At 41.7% G+C, this 12,744-nt stretch overlaps 1 protein-coding gene across 1 annotated transcript in view; it reads left to right on the top strand.

Moving 5' to 3' along the window:
- Window positions 1-5,780: 5,780 nt before the first annotated feature.
- Window positions 5,781-12,744, top strand: part of TMEM132D (transmembrane protein 132D) — a 424,540-nt gene continuing 417,576 nt past the window's right edge. Inside the window, exon 1 of the mRNA XM_030583344.1 lies at window positions 5,781-6,799. Within this exon, the coding sequence (XP_030439204.1) occupies window positions 6,715-6,799 (85 nt within the window). The 5' untranslated portion in view covers window positions 5,781-6,714. The remainder of the gene's footprint in view (window positions 6,800-12,744) is intronic.

The raw sequence follows: 12,744 nt of genomic DNA, 5'->3' as shown, positions 1-12,744 counted from the left end.
TTTTTATTCTAGTCTGGCCTACAGTTTGAACCAAATCTACTTTTCTTATACAAGAGAAGTGGTTTGAAGCAAAACAAGATGTAGGGAAAAGAAAATGAATACGGTAAAGTCAAGCAGATGAAGCAGAATCATGTTTAAAACAAAATGACAAAGATTCAGTGCTTGATCCTGCTCTCATGGAAGTCAATAGTTAAGCTCCTTCCAATTTTCAAGGGAATAGGATCCAAACCTTAATACAAAATAATAATAAGGCAACTCCTACCTTTCTCCTTTCTATGCTGCTTCCACTATCTGTTTCTTTCTGCCGCCTCCTGCTGTTGACATCCTTCTTTGTATTGCGGTACTACCTAGTCCTGGGTCACGGACCCTTTGTATGAAGCATCGTACATACATATAACAAAAAGGGAATGCCTGCCTTCTAATCGAAGTATAAAATGAGAGACAAGAGGTGGATATCATAAACAAATGATGGGTGCACAAAATAACAGCTAAACCATTATGCTCAGTATTATAAGCAGCAGTCACAGCAAACCAGCTGCAATGGTCTCTTTTGGCTTTGGAATCTATGAAGCATTGGCAAGTGTTTTGTTGGCATCCCCGTATGATGTGCTCCCTGCCACGCTCTTTGCCCTTAAAGGCTCTTTCTGCTCTGCCACCACTGTTCAAGATATAGAACCTTGTGTACAAACTCGCTAGGAGGTCTGGCCTTAGAATGCCTGAATCTAGATGAGACAGGTCTCCTTGCTCTGTGTGGTGCCTGGTGTGATATGGTAAGAAAGGCCAGATTACCCATTTCAAAGACCCATGAAGAAACATTGGACAACCTTCCTACAGTGGTCAAATCCTAGCCCTATTGAAGTCCATAGTAAACTCCCACTGACTTCAACTGGACCAGGCTTTCACCCTAAGGATTTAGTGGGATGGGATAATGGTCTCCAGTTTCTTGGAGAAGAGGGCTATGAAGTTAAAAAGAACTTAGCTAAAACACTCCTATCTCCCAGGTCTCTAGAAAGCCCGAGTAGGACTCAAAATGGCTCCCAAAAGTGAATAGCTCACTGTTGGCTCACAGCACACGTATTTATCTTCACTTGTAAAATTGCCACTACACTACTGGGAAAAATGTTTCACTGCTGGGAGTAGGGTGGGATGTTGGCAGGGAAAGGGAACATCCAAAGCACTTTTCCAGTCCTCTCAGGTATTAACTTCCTGCTGTGCCAGATGGACATCTCCCAAACTACACTTCAAATCACGTCCATCATTGAGAGAGAACTGCTGCCTCTAGAAAAGCCAAACCAGCAAAGCGTGGACAATTAGTGTTAATGACCTAAAGCAGATTAGATTTACCAGTTGATATATCACACTGAAAATGAAACAAGAAGCCTCAGAGGAAAGAAGATTTCTTTTTATTAATTTGTTGGAAGCAGATTATTCAGCTTTGAAGCTTTACAAAAGCCATAGGTTGTGGAGATGCAGGCCTGGCAGGTCTCACCATGCTCACTCGTGTTTTCCTGGAGGCAGTGCTTCCTCCATAATTAGTTGTGTTAATTACCCAGAGAAGATTAGACATACTTGCCAAAATAATATATTACTTATAAAATAGGAAGATGTTTTCTCATTACTAACTAGTTCTTACAGTATGAATGGATGCAATTCTCCCTGGGCAACTTCCAGCAAAGGCTCTTGTCACTTACCACAGCATTAGTTGCAGGGAATAGAGATTATATTGTTAAAGGGGTATTATCAAATCGTCATAACTAGAATCCAGACTTCTGGTCCTTCTGTGTAGCCTTGGGAAGATTCCTATGGCCCAATTATGCAGTTTTCACATGGGCAAAACTCCCCACCGAAGACAGTGAAGAGTTTTGTTTATGTAAGGATTTGCAGACTCAATTTGCTTATCTGTGACATGGGTATAATACTACTTACACCTATGACTCCACACCCTTTATGAGGTAATCACAAACTGGGGAGAGCAGCTATGAGAAGGAAAGAGACCTGGAGCTGGCTGACAGGGACCTCAACAGGACAGTGAAAAGCTGGGCTGGTGGCAGAACATCACAGTCTTGTCTGCACAGTGAAGTTAAATGTCTATAGCATGCTCTGTTGTGAATAGTGGTGTTAAGGTGCAACATTGCATCTTTAGTGATATTTTTAGAAAGATTTTTAAAACATTCAGGGCAAATAATAGAGTCCAGTGGAAAATTATCTTTTTATTTCTTTCCCAAGGCCAAATTCTGAGCTGAAACTGATTGGTTACCATGTAGCATTATCTTAAACATGTTAAAAGCATCACAGGCTGCGGATGTTCACCAGACTCCACATTGACACTGGAAAATCAAATGAAACAGTCAGAAGGAGTTGTTGAAGGAGCAGAAGTCCAAAAGCTTCTTAAACAGAGGAGGGGGAGGGGAAGAACCCTTAAAAAACCATCTAGTAAACACAAGTTTAGACCTACAGCAAAGAATCAGTTGAAATGTATGTGTAAAGAGAGAGTATTAGAAAAGACAGTCCTGCAGTGGCTGACAAATAGGGTTAGACCCGTGAACAGGTTTTTTCCATCTTACATTCTAGGTGGAAGTTCACCAAAGAAGATCTCTAGAGTTGAGCCCCTGTTTGCCAGTGTCTTCGTTCATTTTAAACAAGAATTATCTGAATCTTCCTTTCCTGCTATTTCTTTATTCCTTTCTCCTATTTAAACTCCAGATCGTAGGACTGCTGTGGTATGTGTGTGACTAGCAAAGCAACTGGGGGCCAAATTCCTACCCTCATTTCCACCACTGAAACTGCTTTGAACTCACTGGGATTACATGGATGTATCTGGGGACAAAAATTCATCCCTGTGTGATGGATCTGATTTCAATAGTTACACCAGGGGTGAATTTTCCCCTAGATTTTTTTAAGGGTGAAAAACTTGCACAAATATAATGTAGCATTAAATTTACATCCACTCCCCAGTTGCTTCTTTAATATCAGGGCACATGCTGGATGTTCTTCTGCCAGTTTATCTTTCGTTATAGTTATTGCCTGACCAGATGGGGGTGGAAGAGCTATATTCAAAGACAAAATCCTATAAATATGTGGTGACAGACAGGTCAATACACTAGTTTCCAAGCTCATCACGGCTTCCCCCTCTCCCCTCCAAAAGACTATTATGTGCCACATTTTTGGGAGTGGAGCAGGGCAGGCCTTGTTGTATCCTGTTCTCTTTGTGGTTTCTATTTCTCAGGGTGGATTGACACATATCAAACCAAGATGAGGATCTTGGTCCTAGCCCTGTCTGAGTGATGACCAAATCTCGCTACTTCTGTTGCACATTTTAAAACAAATAAATTGGACCCTGATGCATCCTGGTACTATAGTGCTGCAAAAATCTTGACCTGGCACCTGGTTTCTGCCAATTTGGGCCTAGATTCCATTGTCTAAATGGAGAATGTATTTAGCTGCTGCTACTGCACTTTAATAATCTGGCTTTGAACGTGCCCCAGTACAATAGCACACTCAATTAATCAATCAATCAAATAAACATGTAACAAATCTGGCTCCCAACACACTATGGTACCTGACAGCTGCAAAAATGATATTTTAAAAAAAATATGTAAACCTGTATCCTGCTGGATGCAACACATTTTTGGTGACATTCCCCTGTCTCCCAGAACACAAATACTTGTACTGTCTAAATGTATTATCTAGTCAACTCCACCTAATCCACCAGCATTATCTGGAACCAGGGGTGCGGGAACAATTTGTATCGTGGGGGAGCTGAAAGCCATTGAACCAAACTGTAAACCCTAGGTATCATGGAAACCACCTCAAGCCAGGGGGTGCTTCTGCAACCCCAGCATCTCTAGTTCCAGCACCTATGTCTGGATCCCAACATTTCCTGGTACATGTTTCTGCAGTACTGTTGAATTTGGCCATTTGAATCTGGCTGACTCTACCTGCGTTTTGTCCCTGAACACTCAGATAAAACTATTACCATGCAACCATATGGGAGACTTTGGTTACAAGAATTCATCCATCTTGAGCAACCTGGTAGATATAGATGATGATATAGTCAGTAGCCTTATTTACCTGTCCTCCTACAGTGGATGCACTTAGAAGGTTCAATTCAGTTTTAGATATAATACCAGTTGTAGAGGTATTTTCCATTTGAAATCCAAGGGTTTAGGGCAGTGGTCCCCAACTTTTTGGTCTGGCGGGCACCGGATGACAAGCCACCCAGGACCATAGCTGGCGGACAAGTATCCGCCAAAATACTGCTGAGAAGCAGCAACATTAAGAGGTGTCACCGCTTAAATGCCATTGAAAATCAGCAGCATTTTGGCGGCGACGCCTCTTGATGTTGCCACATTTCGGCAAATGATTGTTCGCAGGCCAGTAAGCGGGCTCAGATAGATGTTCCAGTGGGTGCCACGGGGCGCGTGGGCACCGCATTGGGGACCACTGGTTTAGGGAATCTCTCTGAAACTGAACACTGATACAGACTAACACGGCTAGCACTCTGAAACCTGGCACCATATCTGAAACTGGTAATACCTCTAAAACCAAAATGAACTTTGAAATGCACACACATGAAAATCATCCTCTCCCTACTGCATGGTTGATCATATATGTATTTCTTAGCAAATAGAAAGTGTAACACAGCAAATCTCAGGGTTAGAAGTAGTTTTATTTTGATAAACCCATTTTAAAGCTACAGTGATGGGGATTTTAATATGACAAGAAAAGGCATACATCTCTTATCGAGTTCCTACTCCATCAGAGCATACACAGCCTGCCAGCCCTTACAATATTTTTAGTTTGAGCTTTTGTGTGTTGATTTTGCCGCTGTTCCATCTGCTAAAGAAATAATGACCTGATTATTATCCTTGACCAAAGGGAGGGAAAAAATGTAGCTACAGACTTAACAGTTTGTACAGTTAGTAATTTATGGAACATTTTAGATCAGAGAATTGTTTCTAACACATTACAATAAGTATACAATAAGTATACAATATATACAGTATACATATACAATAAGTATAGCTAATTTTGTTGCTGTGTCAGTGTCATTTGTAAAGTGTTCAGTATACCTGTGAAATCACCAAACCAAACCCAAACCAGTATGGTAATATACACCTGCCAAATTAGAGTGTTTTGTAGTTTCTTCTACCAGCCAGGATCCAGCTTTTGGTGATAGTAAAAGCAACACCTATGTCCTATTTCAAAAGTACAATTACTGATTCTAGAGCCAAAATCGGGCAGGAACCAGATTCTAGATCTGAGTTTTTGTGGTGCTGTGGATCCAGGTGCCAGATTTCAAGTGGGGGCCCCCAGTCTGGATTTTTAAGACAAAGTCTGGATTTTTTATGTGTGGTGCTTCTGCAACAGGCTATATGGTCTGATTTTGTTTTTCGGTACAACAGGAGCAGCTAGACTTGTTATGCATTCAACCAGTAGGATTTTGTGAGGGCTGGCTGGGGCCAAACTCTGGCAGGCTTCCACTTTTCCGTTTTCTCTCTACACTAAAGTGCAATAATGACAAGATCGCCAGAGGAAGTGGCGGGGGGGGCGGGGGGAGGAAGCAATGTACATATTTATTTCCTGCAGTGACTGAGATGGTAACATCTCCTTTGGTTCGCTAACCTGCCAGCCAGCCCCTGCAATGCCCTAGAAGGGTCCTGGCTTAGTGAGTGCCGGGGGGGCTCTGTCTGCGCTCCGCCCAGCTGTGCTGTGATTGTCCGGGTATCAAGTGGGGTGGGCTCAATAGCTCCACCAGCCCCTGCCCCTCTGCACGTGGATTGGTGAGTCTGGCTGTCTAGTTAGAGGCTGGGCTCTTTGAGATTTATTTATTTCTTTGTTTATGGTTCCTCCTCTTTGATTATTTCGCGAAACCCGCTGGCTTAAAAAAAAAAAAAACCAAACTACAATGGACTTGGCGGGTCGGGACCAGCGCAGGAGGAGCTGGGAGCCGGGGGCCAGCATCCTGAGCGGCGATCAACTTCTGCGGCACCCGCTGAGTCTCCAGCTCCCCCTCCGCCGCATCCAGCCTCCCCGAAAGCATTAGAGACTCGAGAGCAGGGACCGTGCGTGGGGGAGAGTCTCCCTCGGAGTTAAAGAAGTGAACGAGAAAAGAGACCGAGAGAACTAAAACCCAGCCTGGCTCCTGGGCTGATCAGCATCACCACCGCCAGGGAAACTTTAGCGCCGCGCCGCGCCGCGAAGGAACGTGCTTTCCCAATGGGGAGGTGGGGACCGGGTTTATACAATACAGCCGCTCTCCTGAGCCTGATGGGGGAGGCTCCTGCTAAGAGGGGAAGGGTGTGTGTGTCCCCCCAGTAGCGCCCTGTGCTAGCGTGTGAGATCCTTTGCCTGCAGACTCCAGTGCGGGTGTTTTGATTTGGATGCGTGCGGAGGGAGAGGGGGCTGGGGAGAGCTGTTTACTTTTTAGACGATCTGGGCTCAGGACTGAAGATCTAGCTCTATCGGCGGAGTTTTGTCTTAATCGATCGCAGCCGGCTGCTGGTGGGTGGATTTGTTTTACTAGCCCCGGCCCTTCTGGGGGAAGGGAGGGTTGACAAACGAAACTGAAGAAACAATTCATCTCTGCGAAGGGAATGCCTTCTGCGCTCTCCAGGTGACCTTCTCTGAAAATGCAACCTCTCCAGCTGATTGGTTTTTATTTTGATTACAAAGTGTGTGAGACAGAACCCTAAGTTCCCTGCAGACCCAAGCATGAGGATGTGCACTTCTGGGGTTAGCAATATGTGGCAGCTCCTGTCACCGTTCCTCCTCAGCCTGGCAGCAGTGTTTTCCAAAGGTAAGGAGCAATTTCTTTCTTCTTTTCTTTACGTACAGCAGCCTCTCAGGGTGCCTTGGATATTGTCTTCTGTAGGATTTATGGCTGACACTTTTTTTTGGGGGGGGGGAGGAATCTTTGTGTTAGGCAAACACAAGAAGACATTCTGAAAAGAAATCGAGTGTTAATTGTCAAAGCCAACCTAAAAAAAATTCCCATCCTTTCAGATCTACATTTGTGACCTGTCCGTTGTATCTGTGTTCATTGTATACAATGCTGGTGGACAACCTCTGATGTGGACTACAAAGGTTTTTAGTTATCTGGGTTTTTAAATTCTTCAGGAGTACCAGAGTTTAAGTTCCCTAGCTTGATGTCCCATGTAATAATTCAGATGAAAGCCCTAGTATCTCAGGCTATAGTCTTTTACTAGAACACATGATATTAACTAACATACCATCCTTTCAGTAGAAATATAGGTTGGTTACAATTTCCAGGAGATGTTAATTATTCTGAGGTCTCCTAGTAGTGATTTTAGAATTTCAATATGTGGACTTGAGTTGGAATTTTTTGACATCTTTCCTGAGTGAGTGCCCTCTCTCTGTGTTGCCCTGGAATAAAGTTACAAAAAAGTTTACAAGTTACATACCACCCCACCCACCCACAACTTTCTTGGAATCAAAAATTCTCCATTTATTCTTAAGCTTCTGATGCTTGGTCTCAGCCCATAAATCAGTTAATTTTTTCAGTGCATGAAGAAAATCTTTTAATTCATTCTTGAGTTATCAAAATAGCGGGGTGGGGGATATACATTTTCTGCTGGGAAGATATTAAGGACTTGTTTGTGCCTGAATAGCTAAAAACCAGCTTGAATGTTACTGCTTTAGAATTTACAGGGCGCCAGTCCTCAGTGAGGAATAGTGGTCATATGAGTTTATACCTGTAATTTCTTAAACAAAACTCATTTAAAATATTTTTACAATGTGCAGTGAAGTATTTTTTAAAAATTTTTTTTGTTACATAATTGCCAGTGTCACTTCAAAGTTGCAGCACTATTATAGTGCAGTTGTATAGTGCCAGACTTAATATTTTTTGTGTATCTAAAGATTGGATGAGTTTAAAATCTATTGACTGGAGAAAAAAATGTGCACACAGTTCTGTATTTCCACAGTTGCACAGGTAAGGATTTTCCTTTTCCCTCTTCTATCTTTAAAACAAATTTAAGAACTCCCAAAACAACCCGAAGTACATTAAATGCAAATCCCTATGTGAGTGCAATTTCAAAGTTGCAAATGAAAACCCACTAAAGTTAGGGACTAGAAAGATTATGATTCTTGCTCTAAGATTATTTCATTCACATTTACAAATCTGTAGCTTTTGATTTCTAGTTAGGCTGCTAAATGTGTATTTTACTACAAGCAATATCTGTATTTTTAATCAATAAACACTGCAGTGACAATACTAACTTTTTCATTTCCTATATTTTTGGGTGTATTTCTATTTGCACCCTTAGCACTGAGAATTAACAGAGGATTTGCGTTTGATTGAAACTCATTGCAACCTTGGAATAAAAGTGGTATTTGAGACCCACAGAAATTATTTGCTTGAAACTGATGGTTTGCTGGTTGGATCAGAAATTAATAATATACATCTGAGATTTTATTTTTAACTATTAAACCACCCAACGCTATTTTGAAAGATAAATCTGGGCAGAAAATTGGATTTGGTAAGGATATTTTGTTAAATAAATATACTAATGCAAAAACTACAACCTGAGGTTTCTTATACAAACTGTGAAGTTTCATTAAGTCCAGCACTTTTTGAATTACATACACCTGATCCTACTAGTAGTTCTTCTAGAATCACTGGTATTGCTTATTTTGCATTTTAGAATTGATAACATGCTGTTGTATGGCTGCTGGGTCTGTGTTGTGTTGTGATTTAGAAAAAAATATTCTAGGTACATAGCTATTTTCATATCTGGTAACAGACTCAGATTTTATTATGGTGATGTAGAATAATCAGACCAGAGGTTTCTGGTGACTTACAATATGAATTAGAAGACACTGTGCAAAAGGTTGATCTCCCTAACAGAAGGAAAACTGAAAAAATAATCAGTAATTATTGCTACAGGGCATAATTCTTTATTTGATATCTTCTTGTTGCTAATAGAAATGCTACTTTCATTTATGACATTATGGCAAAGTTTTGTAAGAGAGAGAGAGACACTTTTTGACATGTAATAGCAGTCAGTTGCCTAATGTGTGTGTGTGTGTATATAGGTCTGTTGTTGATTACTTTGAAGCATGGTAACAAGGCTTCCTTACTACACATTTCCAAGACTTGAAAAGCACAATTTATGGGTTTTGCTTTGCTTTTATCCTGTGAAAGGGGAAATTAGCTCAAACTGAAGAGGTGAAATGTTGTCATGTTTTCTTTAATGAGTTCAGCATTCTCAGCAGAACTACTTGTGAATAATAATGTGATGTGTGTACCTAAATATGTATGGTGTGTGGCTGTACAATTCCAGTTATGGTCTCAAATCCTGCTCCCCGTTTTGCCATTGATATCAATGGGAACAGAATCAGTCTCCAACTATAGAAAACTTCTTCAGAGATTTTCAGTAGTAAAGTTCTGAATCTGAAGTAACCAAAAATAAAAAGGCTCAACCACAGGGACGTTTGTCCATGTTTTTAGTGCTAAAGGGCTGCCTTGTTTAAAGGCCAAAACTCTCTTTGGCTTCAGTGGGGTTAAGATGGGGCCTTTGATAACTCCTCTAACAGCAAATATCTCTTTGGGGCCCTGTCCTGCAATGAGCTGAACGTTACTTGAGCGGTGCTGAGCACACTTAAGATTCTTCCAATGGGAGCTGAGCAGGTGTGTTGGAATAATTTTTATAGTGGGGGTGTTGAGAGCCATTGAACCAAACTGTAAACCCTGTATACCATGGAAACCACTTCAAGCCAGGGGGTGCTGCAGGACCCGCTGCATAGCTAGTTCCAGCAGCTATGGAGCTGAGAGGTGTTACGCATGCATGTTTGGCGGATAAAACCTTCTGTCAAATGTTGGAGAACCTTCACTTTAAACCAGTGGTCCTCAGCCTACTACTGTACTGCTTTCAAGAGTCTGATTTGTCTTGCATATGCCAGTTTCACTCACTTAAAGACTACTTGCCTACAAAATCAGACATAAAAATATGCCACAGCACACTATTACTAAACAATTGCTTACTTTCTCATTTTGTCTGTATGAAACTTTAGTTTGTACTGACTTTGTTTGTGCTTTTTATGTAGCCTGCTGTGCTAGGCAAATATCTAGATGAGTTCATGTACCCTCTGGAAGATCTCTGCATACCCCTGGTTGAGAACCACTGCTTTGAACAACAGCCCCAAGCTGAGATGAGCAAAATGGTGCCAGCAAGGGAATGTCAAAGTGGTCTTTTGTCCTCATGCATTGTCCTAAGCATCCCTTGTCCTTCTCCTCCATCATCTGAGGTGCAGACATATTCCTGTGAGATCATTTTCCAAGGCAATTTCTTCTCTGGCCATAAAGCTTCTGCTTTGATTTTCTGCTTCCCCCAGGTGCTGAAGACCATTTGTTATAAAATGTAGGGGCATGGCAGACTAGTTAGATAGGATTACTTTCCTAAGGGGGTTCCCCACAGGTTTGAGAGGTGGGAATTCCACTTGCAGTGATGACAATCTCCTAATTTAGGAAAGGAAAAAGAATCTCCCAAGGAGCAAAAACAATACTGTTTGATTGGACCCTGACTGTTTTAGATATAAACATCTGATAGAAGCAGATGGCTATTTGGATACAACAAATGTTCTCCTGTTTTGTTTTATATTATTAATGTTGTATTTTATTGTTCTTTGAACCCTCCCAATAGTGTCAGTTACATCACATAATCCTCTTCTCCTTTTTTTTTTTTTTTTTTTTGTACACATAGGGCCAAACTTTAGCCTTTGTTACATCTGCTCAACTCCGTTGACTTCCATGGGGTTACACGGATATCAGAATATGGTCGACAGCCCATATGAAATACCTAGTTACTGCAATTAGAGCCTGCATGAGAGGTGGGTTGTAATTGTAGTTAACGTCCGGTACAGGGACGGCTCTGTTTTTTGCCACCCCAAGCACGGTAGTCAGGTGGCTTTCGGCTGCGTGCCTGCGGGCGGTCCGCTGGTCAAGTGGATTTGGCGGTGCGCCTGCGGGTGGTCCGCTGGTGCTGCACCATCAGTGTCCCCGCCACCGAATTGCTGCCGAAGCTATGGGATAAGCAGACCTCCTGCAGGCGCACTGCTGAAAGCCACCTGACTGCCGCCCTCACAGCTAGCCGCAGGCCGCCCTCTCGTGGCTTGCTGCCCCAGGCACGCGCTTGCTGTGCTGGTGCCTGGAGCCGCCCCTGGTTAACTACCTCGGTACTCACTCCTGTTATCTGTTTTTTTCAGTGGGAATAATGAGTGCACAAAGCATATAGGCTTATGTTTCTTTTACGTTCCCATCTTCCACTAAGTTGTGAACCGTTTCTGAAAGAGCTGCGTGGGCATGTTTCCGAGTGATGTCAATGGGAGCTCTGAGAATGGGGAATTTATTGTGAATAAGAATATTGAAAATGGCAATATAAAGTGCATGCACAATATAACTTCTTTTGCAGCATTACTCTGAAACATTACAGGATTTATTTTATTGGTAAGGGATAATTGTTCTGTATTTGCTGGTTGTGGTTGTAATTAAAGAACCCTGAGTTTGATTTTAAAAATGTTTCTCTTTTTCTTTTAACTCTTTCTGGTAACTTCAGACAGGAGACCACGGTTGAATTTCACGGTTAGTAGGTCTAGTCAACATTTCACAGTCTGTGATTTGTTTTGTTTTGGTTAACACAAGCTTGTTGTTTTTGATAAGGAAACAAATATTCTTTCTGTTAATGTTGCAATAATAATACTTTTGGGAGTTGGTTGTCAAAAATGTATCTGTTGATGTAGCTGCATAACTTTAAACAGATATTTATGGCTAATTTACCATATGTTGAAAATTCTCTCCCCCGTGTGTGTGTGTGTGTGTGTGTGTGTGTGTGAGAGAGAGAGAGAGAGAGAGAGAGAGAGAGAGAGAGACAGAGCTGGTGGAATGACTCAGCAGAAACAAACCACAGATGCAATCAGCAAGGGGGTTTCCTCGAGTGCTGTTGTCTACAGCCAGAAATCAAAACAAGTTTGCTTAAGCCCCCCCAAAAGTAACAGCGGCCCCAGCGTGAGGTTCAAGCCAGTTTGGTGAAACAGGCATTGTCTCACTGTCCCACCTGCAGCTCATTTATAGTCCTTAGGATATTATGCCAGGGTGGGGAGTAAGATTAACCCCTTGGTCATTGTTTGCACTTTGACACCATGTGCATCTGGGAGAAGCTCTGTGCTGCTTTCTTTTCATCTCAGCACGAACAGAACAAAAATAATAAATTTAAATGAAACTAAATAGTTCCACAGAAAAGCCGATGTTTTATTTGCCAGCCACAATACTCACTTAATGCAAATTTTCCCCCTGTAATGTTCTCATTTTTACCTCTGCTTTTTCTTTTATTAGTTCCATGGGACCAGCAGGCTCTATGACACCAACTAGTGTTTTAGATATTAATAAAAGCAGCTTTATTCAATAAAGATCATTTTTATTTAATAAAAGAGAGAATCTAAAGATAATCAGATTTTTCTTCATGCTGCATTCACAAGATGCCAAGTCTATCACTTGGTCCTAGGATACATAAACACAACTGCAGACAGACTGATTGCAGAGAGACTGAAGAGGCAGCTAAGATTCATCGCAGGTTTAGTTTATGAAGTGTTACATTTAATTACTTGAATTTTCATCGTTCTGCATAATGTCTCTTGCTACATTATTAATAGTAATTCCAAATTAAGTGGATTTTAAGCAGTTTGGTGACACTTAACTAGCACTGATTATCATGAGTAGGGTTAACA

Source organism: Gopherus evgoodei, chromosome 13, assembly GCF_007399415.2.
Source record: "Gopherus evgoodei ecotype Sinaloan lineage chromosome 13, rGopEvg1_v1.p, whole genome shotgun sequence".
NCBI lineage: Eukaryota > Metazoa > Chordata > Testudines > Testudinidae > Gopherus > Gopherus evgoodei.
The sequence above is the reverse complement of the archived record's forward strand: the minus strand, read 5'-3'. Positions and strand labels throughout refer to the sequence as shown.